At 35.7% G+C, this 24,300-nt stretch overlaps 3 protein-coding genes across 6 annotated transcripts; all 3 read left to right on the forward strand.

The window, feature by feature from the left end:
* The first annotated feature begins 1,120 nt into the window (after positions 1–1,120).
* On the forward strand, positions 1,121–9,909 carry LOC141596605 (threonine--tRNA ligase, chloroplastic/mitochondrial 2). The gene is made up of 8 exons (XM_074416807.1): positions 1,121–1,567; positions 2,728–2,874; positions 2,984–3,131; positions 4,351–4,604; positions 6,067–6,444; positions 6,741–7,049; positions 7,549–7,749; positions 9,505–9,909. The coding sequence occupies exons 1-8, from the start codon at positions 1,262–1,264 to the stop codon at positions 9,763–9,765; spliced, it is 2,004 nt and encodes a 667-aa protein (XP_074272908.1). The 5' UTR covers positions 1,121–1,261; the 3' UTR covers positions 9,766–9,909.
* A 1,525-nt stretch (positions 9,910–11,434) lies between these two features.
* On the forward strand, positions 11,435–19,140 carry LOC141596623 (protein SYM1-like). 4 transcript variants are annotated; one of them, XR_012522524.1, is made up of 5 exons: positions 11,435–11,813; positions 14,130–14,358; positions 15,049–15,173; positions 15,637–15,787; positions 19,051–19,140. XR_012522524.1 is itself a non-coding variant. In XM_074416830.1 (4 exons), the coding sequence occupies exons 1-4, from the start codon at positions 11,481–11,483 to the stop codon at positions 15,718–15,720; spliced, it is 771 nt and encodes a 256-aa protein (XP_074272931.1). In that variant the 5' UTR covers positions 11,435–11,480; the 3' UTR covers positions 15,721–15,928. The 4 variants fall into 4 exon arrangements, 1 of the variants encoding a protein (XP_074272931.1); XR_012522526.1 differs by lacking the exon at positions 19,051–19,140 and adding an exon at positions 17,280–17,496; XR_012522525.1 differs by lacking the exon at positions 19,051–19,140 and adding an exon at positions 16,093–16,289.
* Positions 18,842–20,652, forward strand: LOC141596613 (peroxidase P7-like). Its single transcript, XM_074416820.1, has 4 exons — positions 18,842–19,151; positions 19,291–19,485; positions 19,611–19,776; positions 20,118–20,652. The coding sequence occupies exons 1-4, from the start codon at positions 18,942–18,944 to the stop codon at positions 20,507–20,509; spliced, it is 963 nt and encodes a 320-aa protein (XP_074272921.1). The 5' UTR covers positions 18,842–18,941; the 3' UTR covers positions 20,510–20,652.
* Positions 20,653–24,300: the final 3,648 nt, after the last annotated feature.

The raw sequence follows: 24,300 nt of genomic DNA on the forward strand, positions 1-24,300 counted from the left end.
GGAAAGGCAAGGCTCAAAGAGGTTAAACAAAAGGTTGTCCTAATCTAGAGGGTAGAAACAAAGCTTAATTTGGCAATGTGAGGTTAAAACAAGTATATGCAACGAGTTTGTTTCAAAATTGTACAAAAAAATGAACACCTCATGGTCTAAGGGCGGAATGACACGTTTATGCGTATGAACATGACACGTCTCGCGAGGAGACCTACTCACAATCCTAAACGGGGGTCAGGTATGAATGTACCGACCCATAGGAGGCTCTAAACCTCACATGTATGTAGTTATGTCGAAGTATAAGCCTAGCCTACGGTCCTCTTGGCCTCACAAGGCGGTCAACACTTTTCTTTCAAGCCTCATTTCCCGTATATAACGAGGAAGTCACAAGGTGCAAGCCAATGGGAGGGGGAAGACATGGCCAAGACAATATCATCATTGAGGGTATCATGCTCTCTTCCTAGACCATATTTTGTTTTAAAATATGTACAAACTGTAAATAAAGCAACAAAGACATATTCACAAGATACGAAATGCATTTCTAAGTACTAGCAACATAAATAAACATGCAACAATTGTCTAAACCTAGCAGCACGTAAGTAACACACACCAAGTTCCAAAATGGGACATCCTCATCAACATAGCCCATCCTCCTCCATATATCCAACAGTATAAAGGAAAAGAATAGTAAAGGAGAAAGAGATAGGAAAGATTAAACCGCGCGGTCTTCTAGTCTCATAATGCCTCAAATGTTCCGTATGTGCCTGCGCCACTTGTTAGACAAACATATATATACAACGCAATGTTTTTTGAAATTTTCTCAAATTTACAAATAAATATACAAATATACACAAAGTAGATATTTCCCTCCCACACTCAAAATTTACATCGTCCTCGATGGAACGAGATGTAGGGAAGAAATAGGAAAAATAAAAGACATGTTTTTGTATTTTTAAATAATAAAATTTCCTCCTCACACTTATTTATTTACATAATTTCCAATGAAAATAAATATGTGGAAGAAATTCGGAAATTAAATACATATTTTTGGGTTTTTAATTTTTTTCAAAGAAAAAAAACATGTTTTTGGGTTTTAGAAGGATTTTTTTTTTTTTTTTTTTTTTTTTTTTTCGATTAGCTTGAAAAAACCTGGCACCTCAAACCCTCCTGTATCACCAGTTCATCACCACACACATGCGATGAAAAACAAGAACAACATCATCAACTAACAATTAAACTTATTTTTTGGACACAAATTAGCTGTTTCACCATGTTTGTCATCAACAGGATGTCCACCTCTTCCACCATTACTACTCTATCTCTTTTCTCCAATTCTCGTCGTCTCTTTTCTCATAAACCCTCTTTTTCTTTTAAAAAACAACCTTTGTCATTTTCTGCTTCGTTTCAATCATTAAACAACATTCACAGAAATGGGTTCTGCACTTCTACTTCTACTGCTGTTGCTTCTTCTGAAACAGTTCAGACTGATGATTTGAATGTCTCTAATTTGTCTCAACTTAGGATTAAACTTCCTACCAATGATTCTTCTAATACCCTCCTTCGTATTCGTCATACTGTGAGTTTTTCCGTTATTCTTTGTTTTTATCTTTCTATTTTGCTTAATTTGTTGAGGAATTATGAAAAATGATGGGAGTAGTATTTGGTCAATGCAAATTTAGAGCCGATTTTCATCTCGGGTCATTCAGAAACCGCCTCTTTGCGTAGCATAGATGTACCCTTTGAGGCATTGAGGCATTGTTCTTCATCTGTCAGGAGGGATGGAAATTGCAATTATTATTGGATGGAATTTTAGCTGAGATGTTTGATTGTATCCTTGATTTGATTTTTATTGGATATTTCAATTTTGTGAAGAAAAGATGAAAACTTGAATTGGGTCTATAAAATAGATGAATATCCGAAATGGGTCACTTGGAAATGACCTCTCTATACTTGCAAAGGAAATGATGAGTGCTTCTGAGCTCCTGACCGCTGCGAGTGGGAGTCTCTTTATTGGGGTTGGAGTACTGATGATGAATGAAGAATTGAGTGTCGTGTTTATTCGATTTTGTCTGATTGTTTGAATACAAAGCGGAGTTCTTTATCAAATACGAAGTACAATCTTTTCCTTATATTTAGCTTCGTGCCATCCAAGTGAAATTTTAAGCTGCTGTTCACTTTCAAGCTATCCACAGCCTTATTAATGTCTGTTGTTACTGGCGTTACTCTGTCTGTGTATGCAAAAATTGGCTCGGTTCTTATTTTTATTGTCAATTTCAACTACTTGCGTATCCTGGCACTCTTGCTTACATTTTTACCTCCCTATTGTCCTCCATAGTCCATAACGACAATCTTGTAAACTGATACTGATTGCATAGTATATTTGATATGGTCTATCTTGATGAACTGCGTTTTTGGGCTAGCACATGAACTTGATGGTTGTCTAACTTTCAAGTCTTTTCTTCTCCATGTTTTCTCATTCCTTCAGTCGTTTTATTGCTGAGAGTCCTAGTTGTTGTTCTACTACAATTTTTAAGAGATCCGTCATGAGTGGGTAAGGGCGCAGGTTTATATTTTATACTTTGTTCTCTTGCCAGCTTGAAGTTAAATCTTAAATTTTAATGCAACAATGTGTTATATTCCGAATAGCGTTCTAATGAGAATATTTTTTTATTACTTACAAGTTAGCTCTTTTATTTTGTTGATTATGTGTAACTGTGCTGTTATGCTTATTTGCAGTGTGCACATGTGATGGCAATGGCTGTTCAGAAGTTGTACCCAAATGCCAAAGTGACAATCGGACCATGGATTGATAATGGTTTTTATTATGACTTTGATATGGATCCTATAACAGACAAAGACCTGAAGAAAATTAAGAAGGAGATGGTCAGTCAACAATTCTTTCTTTTAATGAGTAGAACTGATATAGTTGGGTATAAGTATTTATCAGATAATTGTTTCAGGGTACAGAATTCATTTCTTACGTCATCTGTAGGAGCGCATCATTGGTCGAAATTTCCCACTTGTTAGAGAGGAAGTTACCCGAGATGAAGCACAGAAGAGAATAATGGCGCAGAATGAACCTTACAAATTGGAGATTTTGAACAGCATAAAAGAGGAGCCCATTACAATCTATCATATCGGTAAGACTTTTCATAATTTATGTTTTACAGTTTTCTGTAACATCATTTTCTGCAATCAACTCATAGTACAATCTGGAACAATTTAATTAAAGAGTAATTTTTCTGTTACATCGAATTGTTTATGTTTACTTCTTGCACAAATATTAAGAAAGTGGGGTATCTCTACTTTTCATATGCTTATTTACCAAAATACCATCATGTCAGCCCCACACCGGTTTGCACCCACACACCAGAAAGTACAAAAGTAGATAAGGAAGGATATGTGGGTCATTCAATTGATCAAAAGATATCCATATTAGAAAACGTAAACAATCAAATATAATGGCCTAAAATAGAACACAAACAATTCAATTGAACGGAGGAAATATATTATTTGTGGGTTTAATTTGCTTGAATGGAAGGATTTGGTGGAAAAGGAGGAGGGGGAAAGGGAGGAGGACAAAATATCTTGTTTGGTCAGCAAGTGTGGTTGATGAGGAATGGACGGGGAGGGAAATGTGGATGGGTGAGTGAGTGACACCCCTAAGCGTCGCTATCTAAAACGTGAAAATTAACTATTTATAATCCTTAGTGCAAATAAACAAGAGTATAATGACAAGAAGGCTGAACCCTAGAGAAGGAATGATTCTACTAACTGAGTTTAAATGTGTAATTAAGACAACTAAGAAACAACAACAACAACATTACCCCAGTGCCTCAATGGCTCCCGCAAATTGCGGGGTAAGGGGGGGTCGGATGTACGCAGCCTTACCCTTGTGTTAGCAACACAAAGAGGCTGTTTTCGAATGACCCAAGATGGAAATTGCGTCGAGAACTGCATCGAAGGACCGCTACTTCACAAAAGAAAGAAGCGTAGCCGCTTTAGTGAGCCATTTTGATTTATTCCATTATAATCCATAACCAAAGAGTAATGAGTCTTTGGCTCCATTGGAAATATGGAATTAAGACAACTAAGAAAACTTAGAGAAAATACAAGTAAAGGGGTTTTCGATTGATTTGGTTGCAAGAGTAAATTCAAATAAGAGTAACAAACAAGTAAGTGAATAAAGTAGTGAAATTTATCAATAAGAGAGAAATACTTGGCATAATCTATCTCCCTTCCCAATCAATCCAAAATTGACAATCTAGAATAGATGGATCTTGTTTTTGAGGCTGTGTTATCAGTTGCTTAATGGTTCAATGCTGGTTGTTTTCTTTCTCTAATTCTTTATACTTGTAGGAGATGAATGGTGGGATCTTTGTGCCGGACCCCATGTTGAATCTACTGGAACTATCAATAGGAAAGCTCTTGAGCTCGAATCCGTTGCTGGTGCGTACTGGAGAGGGGATGTAACTAAGCCAATGTTGCAGAGGATTTATGGCACAGCTTGGGAAAATGAAGAACAGTTGAAAGCTTACCTTCACTTCAAAGAGGAAGCTCTGCGCCGGGATCATAGGCGTCTTGGCCAAGATCTCGACCTGTTTTCAATACAGGTAGCACTTCGTGCCATCTTTGCGTGCTGTACAGTATCCAGACAGTCCTTGAAACATTGCACCTTATTGAATATCATCATGTTGATTCCATTATCATGGTTTTATTCTTGTTAAATTTTACGTTTTCTTGCTAGGTAGCTTGCTTTGAGTAGAAAACTCCTAAACTTGATGAGACTTATTCCCACCTTTAACCGCCAACTGCTAAATGCCCAATCATCCTTAGTTTCTCTTGCTAGTCAGAGGGAAATAGGAATTAGGCCATTAGGGTTAATCAAGCAGGGCTTTTTTCGGTATTTAACTTTATCTGGTATAGTGTGATCTTGACCAACCAGTGAACCTAAGTCAAACTTGAGATATCATCAAATGATCCCGAGTTATCTGAAAATGAAATTAATATGCATCAAAATCCTGGCTTTTGGTGGAAGCTCATTTTGTGCATGTCGAGGTTGTTCAACCTGGACTTCGGCCCTTGGGGAAGCTGGAATGAATTTGTTCAAATTGTTGAGAACCGTAAGCGAGCACACGCCACTAGCTGATCTGTTGTAGTTAGAGAGAGATGAATTAATCTAGGATAGAGAAGAATGCTGCTTAAGAGAAACAAAGATTGAAGTTACAAGCTCTTGACAAATGCCCTTACAGTTAATGTTCATGTTTGTGAGAATAAGAATTTATGAAAAATTAGACTCTAAAACCGTTGGTTTGGGTGATGGTACTCGCATCTGTTTTGGGCATGGGTCTAGTTAAATTAGGATTATCTTCTGGTAATTTCATAACATTGGCATCGTTTTATCATGTTTCCGCACCCATACGCACACATACAGGCGCGCCCACACACACGCTCTCGCACACACTCGCACGAGTGCACTCACATCCACACGCACGCGCGCACCCACATCCACAGGCACATACACACCCACTCACACCCACGCCCGCCCGCCTGCGCACCCACACACCCACCCACGCGCTCGCACACACAGACACATACCCGTGCGTGCACACAACACACACACAAACGCACATGCATACGCGCCACAGAAGCACACACAATTATAATATTCGGCCTGTAGCACATCCACTTACCCAGATTTTGTTCTGTGTATTGCTACTTTCGCTTAATACAACTAATATCTGCAAAATGAGCACCTGGCAGTTAAATACTTGAATGTGAAAATTATTCAGAGCAGTTGGTTTAAATAGTACTGACGTCAATTCTTTGAATTTCAAAAATATTTTGTAAACAAGTGTACAAGTGGGGTTTGAATATAGTTTAGGCCTTAGGGTATGTAGGTAAAATAGGTGAACCATACACTCACATTGCTATTTTAATTACATCATGTAATAGTCATTCCATTTTTCAACTTTTCACAATATAATAGACATAGTATTCAAATTGATTTTGGCAAAAAAGTAATACTTCAGTTCCAAAATTGGAGTAAATAGTGAATTATCTGTGATATCACAGGAAGACGCTGGTGGAGGGCTTGTTTTCTGGCATCCTAAGGGTGCAATTGTGAGGCACATCATTGAAGATACATGGAAAAAGTTGCACATTGAACGTGGATACAGTCTGCTCTATACTCCTCATGTGGCAAAGGCAGATCTATGGAAGATAAGCGGTCACCTTGATTTCTACAAGGAGAATATGTATGATCAAATGAATATCGAGGATGAACTTTATCAACTACGACCAATGAACTGCCCTTACCATATTTTGGTCTACAAAAGGAAAATGCACTCTTATCGAGATTTTCCTATCAGAGTGGCTGAGCTTGGAACGGTATACAGATATGAGTTGTCTGGAGCCTTACATGGCCTTTTCCGTGTTAGAGGCTTCACACAGGTGATCACTTTTCTGTGGATCATGATTTTTCTTTTATCTTCTCTTTCAAATTTTGTTCGCTTAATTGAAAACTTAATTTGGAGAGGTAAACATATAAGTCTAGCGGGAAAAAAGGGTGTGTAAACATTCTTATTTTGGCCCGTGCTTTATTGTTTTTTTTTTTCCCTTCTTTTTTCGTGTGTTGAAGTTATTTACGTACTGTTTTCTTATCTGTTAAATGTTGTGGAAAATTCTGATTCCGTAAGGGGACTTTTGCTGCTGGAGTTATTTGTTTGACATGTTGTAATCTGTTTTAGGATGATGCACATATATTTTGCTTAGAGGATCAAATAAAAGACGAGATAAGGGGAGTTCTAGATCTTACGGAGCAGATACTACTCCAATTTGGTTTCCATCAATATGAAGTGAATCTATCGACGAGGCCAGAAAAATCTGTAGGAGATGATGATATATGGGAAAAAGCTACATCTGCTCTCAAAGATGCTTTACATGATAAAGGTTGGGGATATGAGATTGATGAAGGTGGTGGTGCCTTTTACGGACCAAAGATAGATCTCAAAATTGAAGATGCACTTGGAAGAAAATGGCAGTGTTCAACAATACAGGTAAGTGACAAGTTATTAGTTGATTGTTAGTTTCAAACTCTTCTTTCGCCATTAATGCAGTAACATAAAAGAACCCTGCTGTTGGTCTCTTGACTCTCATTTTGTGTAAAAACTCTCTTTTTTCTGTTTAGGATTAAAAGGAGTGTTCTGATTCCATATTTCCAATGGAGTCAAAGATTCATTACTCTTTGGTTCTGGATTATGATGGAATAAAGCAAAATGGCTCACTAAAGTGGCTACACTTCTTTCTCTTGTGAAGTAGTGGTCCTTCAATGCAGTTCTCGACGCAATTTTCATCTTGGGTCATTCGGAAACAGCCTCTTTGTGTTGCTAACACAAGGGTAAGGCTGCGTACATCCGACCCCCCCTTACCCCGCAATTTGCGGGAGCCATTGAGGCACTGGGGTATTTTGTTGTTGTTGATTAAAAGGAGTGTTCTAGTGGAATTGCTTTTAATGCCTGGCATTACTAACTAAAATGAGAACCTTCTTCTTTTCAGGTTGATTTCAATTTGCCAGAGCGGTTTGATATTACATATGTGGACTCCAATTCAGAAAAGAAACGCCCCATCATGATCCATAGAGCGGTACTTGGATCTTTGGAAAGGTTTTTCGGAGTTCTCATAGAGCATTATGCTGGGGACTTTCCATTGTGGTTGTCACCTGTACAAGCTCGTGTCCTGCCTGTAACTGACACACAGGTGAGTCCTTGTTTGCAGATTATAATAGGGTCCTGTGCAACAATTAATTGAGCACAAATTCATTGTTATGTGATTGATTTGGTCTGCATACTGTTTTATTGTGTGTCTGGAAACTAAGTTTCGTGAGTAAATTCCAGAATAGGCTGTATCTGGTGTCTGGAAATTCAAAAAAAAAAGGGAATTGGATTTGGCCCAAAGTTTCCATTCAATTCCAAATGGATCTAAAAACTCATTTTTCTTAAGTTGTGCCCACTCCCATGTCATTTGAGTTCATTGCCCAATTAATCTGTCTCCTTTTCCCTTTCCCCCTCTTCCCCGAAGCAGCTACCACGGTGCAGTCCATCTCCCTACCCAGCACCCTAACCCATGACGGAACAATCCTCCTTTCCAGACATCACTCTCAGTCCCTTATCCTTCCCTCTAAGTGTGCCCTTTAGGCGTCATTCAAGCAGACCGTTCTTGCTTTATGTTCCCGCCTGCTCTCCCACCTTCTTCAAAATACTTGCCTTAAAAACCTTGGACAGTCTCAACTACTCCCTCCCGGCCTCCCCTACTACCACACTGCTGCCTCTCCAAGACTACCCCCGGCTTCGTCGTCATCCTCCCTCCACTGACCTCTCCCACAATTTCAGTAACACGTGGCCACCACTTCCTAGTTCCTACACTCTCCCATGATGCCTCCATATCCTAGGTCGTCCGATGGTGTGACCAGACTGACCGCTGGATCCCTCCTCCAACCATCGTCCGACTTCATGATCTCCTACATTTCCTTCTTCTCTTCTTTCTTCATTTAGGCTGACTGTTGTCTGAGTTCAACTACAGTAGTGGGAGAAGCGGTGGGAAGATTTTTTCTTTTTTTGGTTGAGGGGTTGAAAAAGTGAAGGGAGAAAGGTAGTTGAGTACTTGAGTGTATCCAACCATGATTTCAGGAAGTTGAAATCATATGAATACAATTCCATGTCCGCAAACACGAAGGTATTAAACCTAGGTCTTGAAACCGTATTACGATTGCTTTGTTAAGGTTTTGAAGATTACAGGCTTACCAGTACCACCATCTGAGGTGCAACTAGATTATGCTCCAATGACCGATTCGGTCATCTGAAACTGATACTGAATACCATGCCAAACGCTATCTTATGGAAGCTGGAAGGAAGAATTATGAGTTAAATGTATTTTAAAGTCCTTTTAGTTTAGGGATTGCAAGAAGATTTGAGACGGTGGATAGAAAAAAAAATATAGCGTTGGTGTTGGGTAATAAAAGGACTTAACACCTAAGTGAAAGTAGGAGCTTCTGTAAGAGAAGCTGTTTTGAGATAATTATTCTAGACTAGGTTCTATCTAATACTAGCAAATTTCTTGTTTGAGGTTTCTTAGTTTTTATCTTGCCAGATTTTTTGTCTTAAACTAGTCATGTGTATAAATACCACATACTCATGGAGAGGTCCGAGGGCAGATCGTAGAACTTTTTCTTTACTTGTCCTTGTCGGTTTTCTTCGTAGCATTACCGTCACCAGTGTTTGGTGACTGAATTACTGTTAATTTTTCTTTTTCTCTGTTTTTGAGTCGTCACTTCAGGAGTTATGATGAACGACTTTCTATTACTCCCTCTGTTCCAACTTCCAATCATTTGTTTACCTTTAATTAAAATACCCCTCCCAAAAAATAAAATAGGTGAACATATGATTGGGACAAAAGGAGTAAAGGTAACTTCACACACGGAAAAGATATCACTAACCGACGTCATAAATTCTGCAGCTTGAATACTGCAATGAGGTGGTGGAAGAACTCAAGGCAAATGGCGTTCGTGCTGAAGTTTGCCATGGTGAGCGTCTGCCGAAACTCATCCGAAACTCAGAGAAGCAGAAAATTCCATTAATGGCGGTTGTGGGACCCAGAGAGGTGGAGACGCAATCTGTGACTGTTAGGTCGAGATTTGGAGGAGAACTAGGGACAATGCCGGTCACTGAGTTTAAATCCAGGATTAACAAGGCAGTTCTGGACAGAGCCTCTTTCTGACCTTTTTGATCATTCAAGTCTCATACAATACTACGTAGGAAACAAACCCCATACACAAATTGGATTATGTTTTAGTACCACTATTCTAAAATTCAATTTTCATCATAATTCCTTGTATTAAAGATGCTTTTTTTTTTTTTTTTTTTTTTTTTTTTTTTTTTTTTTTTTAACACATGGGAGTAGTTTCATCACTTTCACTTGTTTTACATTAATTCCACACCAAAAGTAAAATAAAAAAATATCGATGTAGTTTGCAGAGAGTGATAGAGCACGATATGAGATTTCTGGGGCTTGAGGAGAGTATGGTGACGGAGAGGGCACAATGGAGGGAAATGATACATGATGATTTTTAGTATTTGATACTTTTTGGACATATTTAGTGTTTTTATTTAATTTAAAAAAAATTAAATTATTTGTTCTTCTCTCCTTTATTACATTTTTTTACCGACCACTTTCTTGTATATTTTACTTGGTTTACTTTTAAGGCATTCCGGATCCCTGATTCTATTTCGGTTTTTAAAATTGTTTTAATTTTTTCTCTCGATTTAAATTTTAAGTTTTTATAAAAGAAATCTGAAATTCGATTTTAAAACCTGTAAGTTTACCTTGACTTTCCATTACATTTTCGTTCTCCCTTTTGTTTTTCATTTTCCCTTTTCTATTCGCTTTTTGAGGTGTGCGTTCACCTATGGACGGTTCTAAAGGATGATTCATGTCAGCCGACCCCAAATCATTTTGGGATTAAGGCTCTGATGTTGTTGTTGTTGTATCGATGTAGTTTGTAGACCTAGCAAACGTGTCGGTGTGTCAACGAGTTGGGATCCAAAACTTGATAACATTTTTACGGGATGCATTGGAATTAAATGAGTGAAATGGAGTTGAAATGAAATTAGGTTAAAACTACACCTAATAAATAGATGAACCGGGTTAGATTTGGGTCAGGTTAGTTCAGTTCAACCTAGGTTATTTTAGGTCAGATCGGGGTGAATCGGGTAATTCTAGGTAAGGCAATTAAGGTATGTTATTATCAAGTTCTTTAGGGATAATAGTTAGTTTGTAAGAATAAAGATTCCGATCGGGTCATATTAGTTTGGGGTTAATTCGATTTACGGGTCATACTCCGGTCAAAACTCAAAACTCCATATATTACCATCTGCTAATCGTAATTCGTATCTAACCCGATTACCATCAATTCTATAGTTTCTGAGCATTATAATAAAATTTTTAAGTTTTGTTTTAAAAATAATTAGGAAAATGATAAATACAGCCCTAGGGCTGTATTTAAAGTGCCAAAAAAAAATGAAAACCTTAAATCAAGCATTAATGACATCAATTTACGCGTAATTGTGTCTTAAATTCCTAATTTAATTTCATTTTGGGAAGTAATTTAGTTCTTTAGGGCTGTATTTATCATTACCGTAAAAATTATGAGTTTTATGATAAAGTTTATTTACTTAAACATTAAGTTCTAAAAAAAGTACAATAAACTCAAAAACATTACATATAAATTTAGTAAAATTTGAGTTTTGATGGAAAATAAAATAAAATTTAACTTATAAATTTTTAATAAGCTCAAAAAAATATACATATGCTCAAAAATAAATAAAATTCAAGATAATAAGCTCAAAAAAATATAAATATATGCTCAAATAAAAAAAAAAGAAAAAAAAAGAACAAAAGCAGTTTGTTGAGGGAAAGATGCAGAGCCCACAGACATGGCAATTTCTGTTGCAAGAAACATGAGAGCATTCTCTCTATTTCATTCCTCTAACAATGGCGGAATTCCTATTTTCAATAGAATCCCGCTTCTCAGACCTCAACAACAACAATATAGAGCATACAGTTTCCTTAATTCCCATCTGAAAAACAAAATCTGTAATTCCAAACAATTTTACTTTCGACATTCTTACTCAACTTCTTCTTCTTCGTCTAATGGTTCTAAGAATGGATTTCTAAAATGGTATCTGAGAATGCTCGAAACTCGCCCATTTATCACCAAAAGCATTTCTTCTTCCTTAATTTTCGGCGCTGCTGATGTTTCTTCTCAGGTTATTCTTTTCCTTGTATCAAATTTACAATTATTGTTTTTGTTGTTGTTGATTCTCTTATTTTCTGTCGATATTTATGAATTAGATAATCGTTGTTGCTGTTATAATTGATTCTCAGGGTAATTATTTCTTCTTGGGAATTTCTACGCTAGCTATACCCCTAGTTTTTCGGTTTTCTAGGTCGTATTCCTTGCCTTTTGAAATTCTCATTGAAGACGGGCATCCAAATTAACGCAAAATCTCATTGAAGATGGGCACTATTCGTCACAAGCTGAAGACGGATAGTGCCCCTCTCACAATATGCAAGTTGCACTATTCATGGGGTGCTCCATTTCCCCCCTACTTGCCCTCCCACTTGCCTTATTGTGAGAGGGACACTATCCGTCTTTAGCTTGTGACGAATAGTTTCCGTCACAAGTAAGACCAGCTGCCAGATTAATACAATAACAATTTGTATACCCATGAACTCTATACATTAGTCTATACCACGACCTCGTTGATTGTTCCCTCCGTCCCGGTCAATTGTTGTCCTTTGGTTTTGGCACAAACAACAACAACAACAACAACAACAACAACAACATCAGAGCCTTAATCCCAAAATGATTTGGGGTCGGCTGACATGAATCATCCTTTCGAACCGTCCATGGGTGAACGCACGCCTCAAAATGCGAATAAAAAAGGGAAGATAAAAAACAAAAGGGGGAACCGTCCTTTGGTTTTGGCACAAAGACCAAGGAAAATCGAGGGGGCTAATAACTACTCCGTAAATGACAAGTGGAATAAATTGAGTGTATATGATCAAATTGCTTATCAAGTTCATTCTTAAAATAGAAAGGACAACAATTGACGGAGATACCCAAAAATGGAAAAGGGCAACAAATGACCGGGTTTATGGGAGTATTTGATTTACCCAATTAACCCAGCCAATTCCTGATCTTTGTATACCCATGAACTTGCCTATCAATTCCTGATCTTCGTTATCATTTCATGCATCCTCAGAGGTTTTAATACTGTAGTAGTTTGCACTTGTACAAGATAGTTTATGATGCTTCTCATAGAGGAGGGTGACACGACGTTAATGGGTGAAAATGGAGGTTGAAGGAGGGTTGTTGGGTCTGGGGGAGGGAAGAAGGTAATGAAGAGAAGACATGATGGCGAGTAAGTACGAAGTTCAGGGCAGCAACACGTAGAATATAAAAAAGGCAGGGGTGCAACATGGAGTTTGTTGTCCTTTGCAGGGTACAACATAGAGTTACCTGTTGTTCTTTGTGTTATTTCTTCCTTTTGTGGGGCCATTACATTTGTGTGTCGTGTGAGGGTAGGTGGGGTGGACGACTTCATCTCCTTTAAGAGGCTCGTATATGGGTGCAAAACTTACAACTTTTGATCCATGATTCCTTGGTTATGAATTTTGATGACACTGTATGGAGATCAATAAGATCAAATGCTTAATTATTTGTGACTAGAAAGAAAAATTTGTTTATGAGATCAAGTGTAACTGGTTTCTGACTAGTGGCGGACCCAAGATTTGAACTTAGCGAGGGTAAAAAGTTTCAGCGAAGGCGAACAGTTAATGTGTTACAAGGTAAAATCGAAAAAAATTCGGAAATTGCAACTAAAAAGTTCGAAATTTTAATTCTCTTGTGGGGGCGAGCGCCCCTGCTAGCCACCCCTAACTCCACTGTTTCTAACATTTGGTGTTCTTGGTTGCTAAATTGAAGTCTGTAAAAGCCAAAAGATGATCCTAATCCTAGCTCAGTAAATAAGATCTGTTCATTTCGCTGCATAACATGAGAACAACTTATAATTGTACGTTTATCATCGGTAACTTCAAGTGGTATTGCTTGTTCTGTTCCGTAGAGGAAACTGGACTATGTTAGGCAATCAAGTCTTCAGTAAATACGAGACTTGATTATTTATATGATCTAGGACTTTATATAAAAGGGGGAGGGGGTATGAACTTAACCGTTCTTCAAATCTGTCACTCACTTGATAAAAAAAGGCATTTTGATTCAATCTCTCAAATTGACCGACTGTTAGTCTGTTAAGGGGTTAATAATACAACTTACTGACTCGAAGAATCTCTACAAACTATGTAGCTACTCAATTATAGAGAGAAATAAATCTGATTGAACAAGGCTCATTCCTGGTTCAGGAAAAGCTTGAGTTGAATGTGATTTCTCTAAATGGACTTTTGAGAGAACTGAGAAGGTTAAAGTATAATGACTTGCATTTCTATGCAATCTTGTTCTAGTATCTAATATCTATTGAAAATGTTGGTGTTTTTCATAATATTACCTAAGGTTTTGGTAGCAGATTCTCACTCTTTCACAATCTGAATCATACGACATGATCCGTACACTGCGTATTGCTGCATATGGTTTGTTTATTATGGGACCATCTCAACATGTCTGGTTCAATAATCTCTCAAGGGTTTTACCTGGCCGCGATGTATTCACAACTTTGAAGAAGATTTTCACGGGACAAGTTATCTATGGGCCTATTATGAATACAATTTTCTTCTCATACAACGCTGCTCTTCAAGGTAAACTAAATCTAATCATGCTTTAGCTATATTCATCAAAGTTTCCTTTTATTTATTCGGTAGATCAATCTGTTAACAGTTTCAGGAGAAGTCTCCAAAGTCTGAATTTAATTTTATTCTTATACAATCCTGGAATGTTGCTTATTTTGCATTATTGATACTGGATGGTGATTAATGTTTCTTATCTAGCTTGTTAACATTTAGATGGTATGTTGGCATAAACATATTACACATACACCGGAAAACATTCTTTTATTCTACTAGCATTTTACCTTATTTTGGTGCCTGACAATAAAATCATTGTCTGTATTTTGTGTATAAAAAAGCTCTAAAAGTTATAACAAGGCACCAGAAACAAGATTTCTGGGTAATATTCTGACTGGTATGAATAAAAGGGTTGCACTGAAGAAGGTTTGTTTTCTGGGGAAATGTTTTTGCGTTTAATATTTGGCAAGAAGAAAATGATTCTGAAAAGCAGTTAATGTTATGACTCTCTGGCTTTCTACTCTTAGGAGTGTTCTGTTTTGTGATAAATTTCATGTTCTTGGCCTAAAAGAAAGCATCTTTGTGTCGTGCTCGTGATGTAAGAAACATTGTGTCAACACATAGAAGTAACCTAGCTTCAAGTTCATTTTGTCAATCCTTTTGTTGTCAAGGTGCTTACGTTGTTGTTTTGGTGTATCGTGTAAGGTGAAACAAAGGAGGACATTGTTGCTAGATTGAAGAGAGATCTTCTCCCGACGTTGAAGAATGGTCTTATGTATTGGCCAATGTGTGATTTCCTGACATTCAGATTTATCCCTGTCCATCTACAGGTAACTAACTCTATTTGATTTGCGACCTTAAGTTTCTATGTTTCGAAAATTCACAGATTTTATTTACTTCTGGAAGTGGGAAACACTAGGACCCTTTCCCTTTTGTTTGATGGTCTGCTTTGACTATTAATCTCTAGAGATACAATTGTAGACTTTATCTCGTTTAAGAGCATACCCGTCGAAGTCAGTCAAAGGGATAACACAAATAGGATGGAGAGGGCATTAAATACCGTCTGTAGTGTGTTTACTCTTTAATCTCGGTCACTGCACCATTAATGCAAAATGGTTCGATACTACCTCAACAATAGAGCTTTTAATACTGTTATAAAACAATCAGACGATGTCATAGCGTTGATTAATACCATGTTTAGAGTGAAAATTATCGACTTGGCTTCTAAGAAGTGAGGTGTGTTGTGGATAATACTTGCGGCTAATGAAGTTATATTTTTGTGGGATTGGGCAGCCATTGGCAAACAGCTCTTTCGCGTACTTGTGGACAATCTATTTAACTTACATGGCAAGCTTGAAGAAAGTCGGCGAGGACTGACGAATATTATCCTATTTTGCTGTAGACTTTTTCACACTTTGACACTTTACTGAGAGCATCCACAATGGTAAGCAACAACTCAACTAGCTTAACTTTCCACATCACCTTTTTGAGCTATAACACTTTTAAGCTACAAACTCCTCCAATGGTTAAGCTATAAGAATTGTTGCTTAAATGAACTCAAATACATTTATTTAATTGGCATATATCACTTTGTGGGTCCATTTGAGCTACTAGCTCCATGGAGCTAGTTGCTCAAATTAAGCTAGTTCATGTGAAGCTCTCCAATGGTTGAGCAACTAGCTTGAAATTTTATGAATTTGCAAGCAAGTCCTTTTACTCAACCATTGGAGATGCTCTGAACTTACCAAGAATTTTGTTAGATAAATTAACTTCCCTTTAACCCTCTATCCGCCATTGAAGACGTTCCAAGGCTTGGAGGGTAGGGAGAAAAGGATTCAGGTTTCCAAATTGCTGGAAGTTATGAGCCACTTTGAGCTCTTGTTTGTGATAATATTAGAATTAGCGAATCCTGTATGAGACGGTCACGGTTTTATACATGAGATTCAGTATTCTCCATTTAATTACAAGACAGGATAAAATATCACATCTTCATCTCAATCACATTAATTTGGTTCTTTGGTTGACAATTTAGTGGTTTTGAATTTTTGATGTTAAAAATCAGAAATTCAGTTTATCAATCCAGCCTTCATATTCTTCATCAAATATAGGTGGTTGGTTAGCATCAAAGAAAGATATACTTTCTTCAAAACAAAGTTTTGGATTACAATCCTTTGTGCTACTGAAGGATTTAAGCCCTTCATAATCTTCAACTCTTCCTTTTCTTCGAAGTCTCAAAAAATGCTCAACTTCTCAAATTTCTAAGATATACCCATATTATTCCTTATGTCCCTTCAAAAAAAAAAATAATAAAAAAAATAATGCTCCTAGTATGTAAACATTATGTCAAAAAAAAAAAAAGTATTCCTTATGTCCCTTTAAAAAAAAGAAAATAGTATGCCTTATGAGCCATACCCTGTGGGCTGTGTGTAAACTACTCTTTCCCATCCAGACCAAAGGTAATATGAACCTACTTTTCTCCTCACAAAAAAGTGGGTCTATGTTAGCTTTGATCTGGATAAAAGAAAGTATTACTTTTACTGCTGCAAAAAAAATGTTTGCGTTGACTGAAAGATGCAAGCTATGTAATCCAAACTAGTAACATACTAACATTTGAGATGTACTGAAGTTTCATTTTCTACTTCGTATTATTCAAATTTAATCATTCAATACTCGTACATAACAACACAAAGTTTGAGTGAAGTTTGAGAAGGAAGGTTAAATTTTTGAGAGATCACTCTTTCATATTTTTAAGTTTTTCTAGTGATCTTTTTTATTAGTGTTGATCGTGTCACATTATGTCTCTTTAATTTTGTACCTGATTTTAAAATTAACTGTCCCATTTTACTTTCTCCGTCTTGGTTATTTGTTTACCTATTCTATTTTGAGTGTCTCAATTGTTTACTGATGGCATACGAATTTTTGACCCAATACCTTAGTGAGGCCCACAAGGAGATCGTCCCATGATCCAACAGGCCCAAGCCTAAATCCGAATGCTTATGCTCAGATCGACAACGCCGACTACCCAGAAGGAATTACATGATGAGACACTCAATTTATTTTTTTAACTAAAATCAAAGGGAAGAAAAGCACTCCCAACACAATTTATGTTTTATACTCCCTCCTATTCGCTATAATGTTCTCTCTTTCCCGAAACGGATTATTCAAGTAATGTTCCCTTTTCCTCTTATTTTATTCATCCTTCTCTCCTATCACCAAACCCCACACAACTCTTTTACTCTTATTTTATTACTTTTCTTAATGTTTTGGCCCCACAACTTCTTATTTAACTTCAAATAATTCATCTCCCTCTCCTACCACCAACCCCACCAATGTCCTTTATTCATTTTTAATAATATTCCTTAAGTATCGTGCCAAAGACAAAGGGGAACATTATAACGAATCGAAGGGAGTATTATATTATTATGTGATGTGAATTTATTTTATAAATTTGACCATGACGTAGAAGGATACCTGCTACTTAGTATAATTAAATGACAAATAGCTAGAAACAAATAATGTTAAATTAGACTTTTTCCAAGGGTTCCAACTAACGTAGGACTAAAGTAACCGGGGTTTCGACATGCATTGAAATAGTCCGTGATATTGGCAAAGAAATCATTTGTAGTTCCATCACCATTATGAGTTTATGACTAATTTACACAATTACATAAATTATAGCTAGATAAAAGCAAGGACTAAATAATTAAAGCAGTAAGGATTCACTGTCCCATTTTTGTGTCCCATTATGTGTGCCACTCCACTCACCTTTTGATACACCAGTTGTTGCAAAATAAAATATTGCAATAATTATATTAATTTCTTGATGTGTTAGAATGTCACTAAGGCCATTTTAGTCACATTTAAGGTGATAGCAACAAGCCAACAAAGGAATGCATTTAATTTGAAGGAAATTATCATTGAACAAGTATAAGTAAGAAACATTCAAAAGCAGCTCAAGTAGCCAATATAATATATACAAATTAATTAATATTTTACTAGAATGCATGGGAGTTGAATGTAAGAAAATGTTGACAACCTAATTGATTAGCACACTTAAGCATAAGACGGTTCAAATACATACCAAATCATATGACAAATTGCTTAGAATATCCCAAAAGTTGTCTTTATAACCACTATGTGGTAGTATTTAACCCGTCTTAAGTATAAGACGGATATTGCCGTCTTACGCAAGACGTACTGTATTAGGACACCAACTAGTCTTGCTATAGACAGATATATCCGTCTATAGCTAAAGACGGGTCAAATAGCTTGAAAGTGGTGACATTTTTGGCCCCCACAACCCCACTTGTTGCTTGTCCTATTAAGAATGTGATATTGTATTTGACCCGTATTTAGTTATAGACGGATATGTGCCGTCTATAATGAGACTTTTTGTTAGGACACATAGTTAAATAGTTAATAGCCTAGAGATATTACTTTTGTTAAACTAAAGCGTGTTCAACCTAGTTGACTTGAATTGGTCATGTTTTAATGTTTATAAAGCATGCACCAAAAACCTTGAACAATTATATCATAAAAAAAAACAAATAAGAACTTTGAGAAATTTGTAGTCAAGAAAAAAATTGTATTGTACTATTATGGCTTGTTCAAAGGTCTATTTTCTACTAGTGATTACTTTCCTTGGCCTCTTTCTAAATGTTGATGCCAATCTTGATCCTAATTATTACTCAAATACTTGCCCACAAGCTCTAAGTATTGTCAAACAAGGACTTGAAGAAGCTATCGCGAACGAGGCTCGTGTTGGTGCTTCCTTACTTCGAGTTCATTTCCATGATTGCTTTGTCAATGTAAGTTCACAAACGTTACACTCAAATATATGTGTAGTATTTTAATGAGAGAATTAAATGAAATAATATTTTGTGATTAAAATACGTGTGGTTTATTCTATCATATTCGTAATTTTGTTATTTGGTAAATGCAAATTAGGGTTGCGATGGATCGATTCTGTTGGATAATAGCGCGACTATACAAAGTGAGAAGCAAGCTGCTCCCAATAACAACAATTCAGCAAGAGGTTTTGAAGTGGTAGATCAAATCAAGGCCAATTTAGAGTATGCTTGCCCCGGAATAGTCTCATGTGCTGATACTCTTGCCATTATTGCTCGTGACGCTGTAGTTCATGTAAGTTCGAAATAATCTTCTAAATAATTTTTGATAACCAATATCACAAAATAGATTTTCATCGAAATTATTCAAAAGGATGACGAGTTTTTAAACCAAGATTAAGTATATATTGTAAATTGCAGTATGGGGGTCCAACATGGGAAGTCAGATTGGGAAGAAGAGATTCAGTTACGGCGAATCGAGTCGGTGCCAATATGTTAATTCCAGCACCATTCTTCAATCTTAACAATCTCACATCTAGCTTTGCTGCCCAAGGTCTATCATTCAATGATATGGTTGCTCTTTCAGGTACGCCTTCGCCCCGTCCCCTTTATTGTGTGCTTTGCAATTTTTTTCCATGTTTTATTTGAAAGAAAAAAAACAATTGAGAACATAAAAGCTTGGAAATCATATTTACGAGTGTGACTTACCGCAATTTATGGATTATACCAGACCGGTGTAAAATCTGAGCTTTGTAATAAAGAATCCGAGTTCTATTTTAAAGAATACGAGCTTTATTAGATAGTATCTGATTTTATCCATTTACACAATAAAAATATAATTTTAAAAAAGCTCAGAAAAAATACACATAAGCTCGATTTGTTTTACTTTAGTTGTACCATGCTCATATACAACTGGATGTACTGCAGGTGCTCACACGGTAGGATTCGCAAGGTGCACAAATTTCCGAGCACATATCGAAAATGACTCAAACATCGACACCACCTTGGCTACATCACTCCAACAAATATGTCCTAAGATGGGCAACGACGATGCACTTGAACCCTTAGACATCCAAACACCGTTTGTTTTCGACAACAAATATTATCAGAATTTAGTGGTTCAAAAGGGATTGCTTCATTCTGATCAACAACTATTTAATCAAAACAAGGCGGATTCACTAGTCCTGATATACGCAGTAGACCAAGGCAAATTCTTTGATGATTTTGTTAAGGGTATGATTAAGATGGGTAATATTAATCCTCTTACTGGAAGTGATGGTGAAATTCGATGTAATTGTCGTAAACCCAATTATTCTTGATATTATTAGCGTCTCAAATTCTTTGTGCTAAAACCAAAAATGTATTTTTGTGTGTATTATGCCCTATGTAAGCATTCTTTTACTTAAATTTTGTAAAATTCAAATCTGTACAAATGTTTTATAGATGTGATGAACTTCTTTGATTTTTCTGTGATCATGAAAACTGAATAGCGTCAAAAAGTACAATAAAATTATATTCATACATTTATTCATTTGTTTAATATTACTGTATATATTAGGAAGATTTTTATGGGCGAGTTATTGATCATCTTATTTATTCAACACGTTTGATAATATGAACAAATCTTTTGGCATTTTCTTCGCAACTTATCATGCTATTTGGTATTCATTTGACCCATCTTAAGGGTCAAGGCGGATACTTTTGTTTTAAGCAAAAATTTGCGTATTCATAAAATCACACAAGTTCAAACCGCACGCGAGTTTGACATGTAAAGTTCCCGTCTTCCCGAGCCAAGCTTTGCATGTGCCAAACTTTTACCAGACCGAGCTCGAGTTCTCATAAGGCGTCTCATAAGTACTTATTGACTCATTGGGATTTTCTAAGTAGTAACCTTGTGTTTCGAATTCTCCGTAATATCCCTTGTTTTTTAAAAACATCATTGGTATCTCTAAACTAAGTAAATAATTCTTAAAATATTCAAACTACTAAAAATGGAGTTTTAAAAATGTAAAATTTTGTAAATAAATATGGAATAAACGGTATTTATGTTAATGGTATATTGGTATGAAAAACTATTGAAAAAAAAAAAACAAAAAATGTATAAAATGAACATTTAAAAGAGGCAAACTAGAACATTCTAGGGGTATCAGTGATATTATTGTTGAAAACTGAGGGATACCACGTAAACTTCAAAAAGACACAAGGGTACTAAGACCACCCCCAAGCAAGGTCACCAACTAAATCACTTGGAGGGTGGGTCTCCTTAATCATGAATTAATGAAAAAATTAAGAAGACCTTCTATATAAAAAAGGTCACTCCATGACTTGGGTGGGTTGCCTTGTGACCTTCCACATGTCCATGAGGTATTTGTTGGGCACAAATATTGAGAACACAAATAAAGAGGAAAAAATGAAATGAATATGTCTTCACTTCACGCATAAATGCAACATGCAACACAAATATTAAGAGATGTTTTGGTTGGTAGAGAATGTGGGAAATGATTGGAAATGTTGGAAAGTGAGAAATGATTGGATTGGTGACCTAGGTCGCGACTTTCTGCTTGAGAGTGTAAAAGTGGGTCAAGATAAATAGGGTGAGATTAAGAATAAAATGGGATAGTGACCTAGTTAAGGTGACCTTTGCTTGGGGGTGGTCTAAGTAGAATAGTTCAGGCTTCTTAAAGTATAATTATTAATAATACTAATTTCTCTATATATGACTATATTCTAAAATATCGTGCATTTACACTGGATTTAAACTAGTTTTATTTAACAGTAATAATTATTAAAAATTTCTATAATTATTTCAATATAATAATGTAAACAATGAACGTAATTAAGGTATTAAAATTAAATATGATTTCATTCTCCCAGTGTCTCCATTAACGACCAATTATTTATCTTTCATTTTAGGGTTTTTTGTCAGAAACTACCTTATATTTAGGGGTATTTGTAAAAATACTACCGTATATTATTTTGTTTGTTTTCAACTACCTTTGTTTTCTTTATTTTTGGTCAATAACTACCTACGCTAAGAGTCTAGACATATTTGGTCTTTTTTCCAGCCTTAACCTATCTCAAATGACTCTTTTATGTTTTAATCTTACTTAGGCCCGATGTTGGGAAGTCATGATGTACTTACGCTTAACTTTAATATATGTTTGTAATTATTATTCAAATGTGAAATCCATAAATTTTTCTTATCTGAAGTTATATTGTGGTTTTGACGTAAATGATCATTGTTGTCTGATGTTAACAAAGACATGTGAGATAGGTTAATGTCGACAAATCGATCAAATCTCGCTATACTTTCGACATAGATAGTTTTTGACCAAAAAATGAGAAAACAAAGGTAGTCTAAAACAAGAAAAATAATATAAGGTATTATTTTTACAAATATCCCTAAATATAAAGTAGTTTTTAACAAAAAAAACCTTCATTTTAGCAGTTCCGTTTTATACTCCCAACACAATTTATGTTTTATATTATGTGATGTGATTTTATTTTATAAATTACTCACGTAGAAGGATACCTGCTACTTTGTATAATTAAATGACAAATACGGATTAGCTAGATAAAAATAATGTTAAATTAGACTTTTTCCAAGGGTTCCAACTAACGTAGGACGAAAGTAACCGGGGTTTCGACATGCATTGAAATAGTCCGTGATATTGGCAAACAAATCAGTTGTAGTTCCATCACCATTATGAGTTTATGACTAATAGTTAGTACACAATTACATAAATTATACTTCCTCCATTCAACTCCACTCTACCTATTTGTCTTTTGCACAAATATTAAGAAGGGTGGGGTTGGGTGGAATATATTGTAAATAAGTAATGAGATATGGTGTAAATAAGTGGGGTATGAGTGGAAAAGAGTGGAGTTTGATGTAAAAGTAGTGGGGTATGATTGACAAATATTGTAAATAAGTAATGAGGTATGAGGATAAAATGATCATTTGTCATTCTTTTTTAGGAAATAGGTAGAGTGGAGTTGAATGGATGAAAAATGAAATATGGTAGAGTGGAGTTGAATGGAGGAAGTACCTAGAAAAAAGCAAGGACGAAATAATTAAAGAGGGATTCCAATTAGGAAAATTTGGAAGAATAAATACCCCTAATCTAAATAATGAGTGTAATATTTTTTTTTATAAAGAATAGAATAAGACAGCGTTATATGCATGTAAGACGACCTTAGGCTACGTTTGGCACGACATTTTAGGTAGCTTATTTGACCAAAATTTCAGCTACCTGATTTTTTTGCAAGTGTTTGACAAGTAGCTTATTTGGTCAAATAAGGTACTGAAATGAAATGCTACCTTAGGTAGCATTTGAGAAATCAGGTACCTGAAATGACTTATTTTTTATTTTGTACTCCTTTATTTTATAATATTAAATAATTTTCATATCTTTTTACGTCATTTACCAAAATCAGCTACCTTTTCAGCTAGTTTGCCAAACACATTTTTATATAATCAGTTACCTTATCAGTTCCTAATTTTCAGCTACCTTATCAGTTAGTTTCAGTTAGCTTTTCAGTTTTCAACTACTTTTTCAGGTTTTAGCTACCTTTTCAGGTAATTTTGCCAAACAAAACCTTATTATGTAAGAAAACTATTCATTTATTATTATTGATAATTAGGTGTTTTTTATATAAAGGATTATAATTTTACACAATAATTACTGATTGTTATTAGTAATACATAGACACATAATGTTGTGCTAAGATGTTAATTTTGGACTTCAACCATGATATCATAATACGAGTATTTTGTTAAGATTTAAAAGCTTTTATTATAATATACTAGATTTTGTGCCCGTACGTTGTACGAGTTATAATATTGATTCGTCTCTAATTGTATCTTCGCAATTGAGACATGTATTCTGTAAATCTGTAATGACTTTAAGTAGGTAAAAAAGGCTTATGAGTGTAGTCACAAAGTTAAATGTGATTTCCATAGAGTATCATGTCTTAGGCTCTTAGCTATGTACTGCCCTACTGCAGCATCACCAAATTTTAGAAAGCTACGCTTTTTTATTAGAAGTTTTGACTGGTTGGGTTGCAGTGATCTAATTTATTTCCTTGAACTTGTTTTTTCAGGGTTTAG

Source organism: Silene latifolia, chromosome 1 (assembly GCF_048544455.1).
Source record: "Silene latifolia isolate original U9 population chromosome 1, ASM4854445v1, whole genome shotgun sequence".
In the NCBI taxonomy this organism is placed as follows: domain Eukaryota; kingdom Viridiplantae; phylum Streptophyta; class Magnoliopsida; order Caryophyllales; family Caryophyllaceae; genus Silene; species Silene latifolia.

Bases quoted from the DNA above. Each gene is read 5' to 3' on its own strand.
- LOC141596605 (XM_074416807.1), top strand. From the start codon at position 1,262: ATGTTTGTCATCAACAGGATGTCCACCTCTTCCACCATTACTACTCTA. The intron at 3,132-4,350 runs GTAAGACTTTTC...TTATACTTGTAG, and splicing joins CATTACAATCTATCATATCG to GAGATGAATGGTGGGATCTT. The intron at 6,445-6,740 runs GTGATCACTTTT...AATCTGTTTTAG, and splicing joins GTGTTAGAGGCTTCACACAG to GATGATGCACATATATTTTG.
- LOC141596623 (XM_074416830.1), top strand. From the start codon at position 11,481: ATGGCAATTTCTGTTGCAAGAAACATGAGAGCATTCTCTCTATTTCAT. The intron at 14,359-15,048 runs GTAAACTAAATC...GTATCGTGTAAG, and splicing joins ATACAACGCTGCTCTTCAAG to GTGAAACAAAGGAGGACATT. The intron at 15,174-15,636 runs GTAACTAACTCT...GGGATTGGGCAG, and splicing joins TTATCCCTGTCCATCTACAG to CCATTGGCAAACAGCTCTTT.
- LOC141596613 (XM_074416820.1), top strand. From the start codon at position 18,942: ATGGCTTGTTCAAAGGTCTATTTTCTACTAGTGATTACTTTCCTTGGC. The intron at 19,152-19,290 runs GTAAGTTCACAA...AATGCAAATTAG, and splicing joins TCCATGATTGCTTTGTCAAT to GGTTGCGATGGATCGATTCT. The intron at 19,777-20,117 runs GTACGCCTTCGC...GATGTACTGCAG, and splicing joins TGATATGGTTGCTCTTTCAG to GTGCTCACACGGTAGGATTC.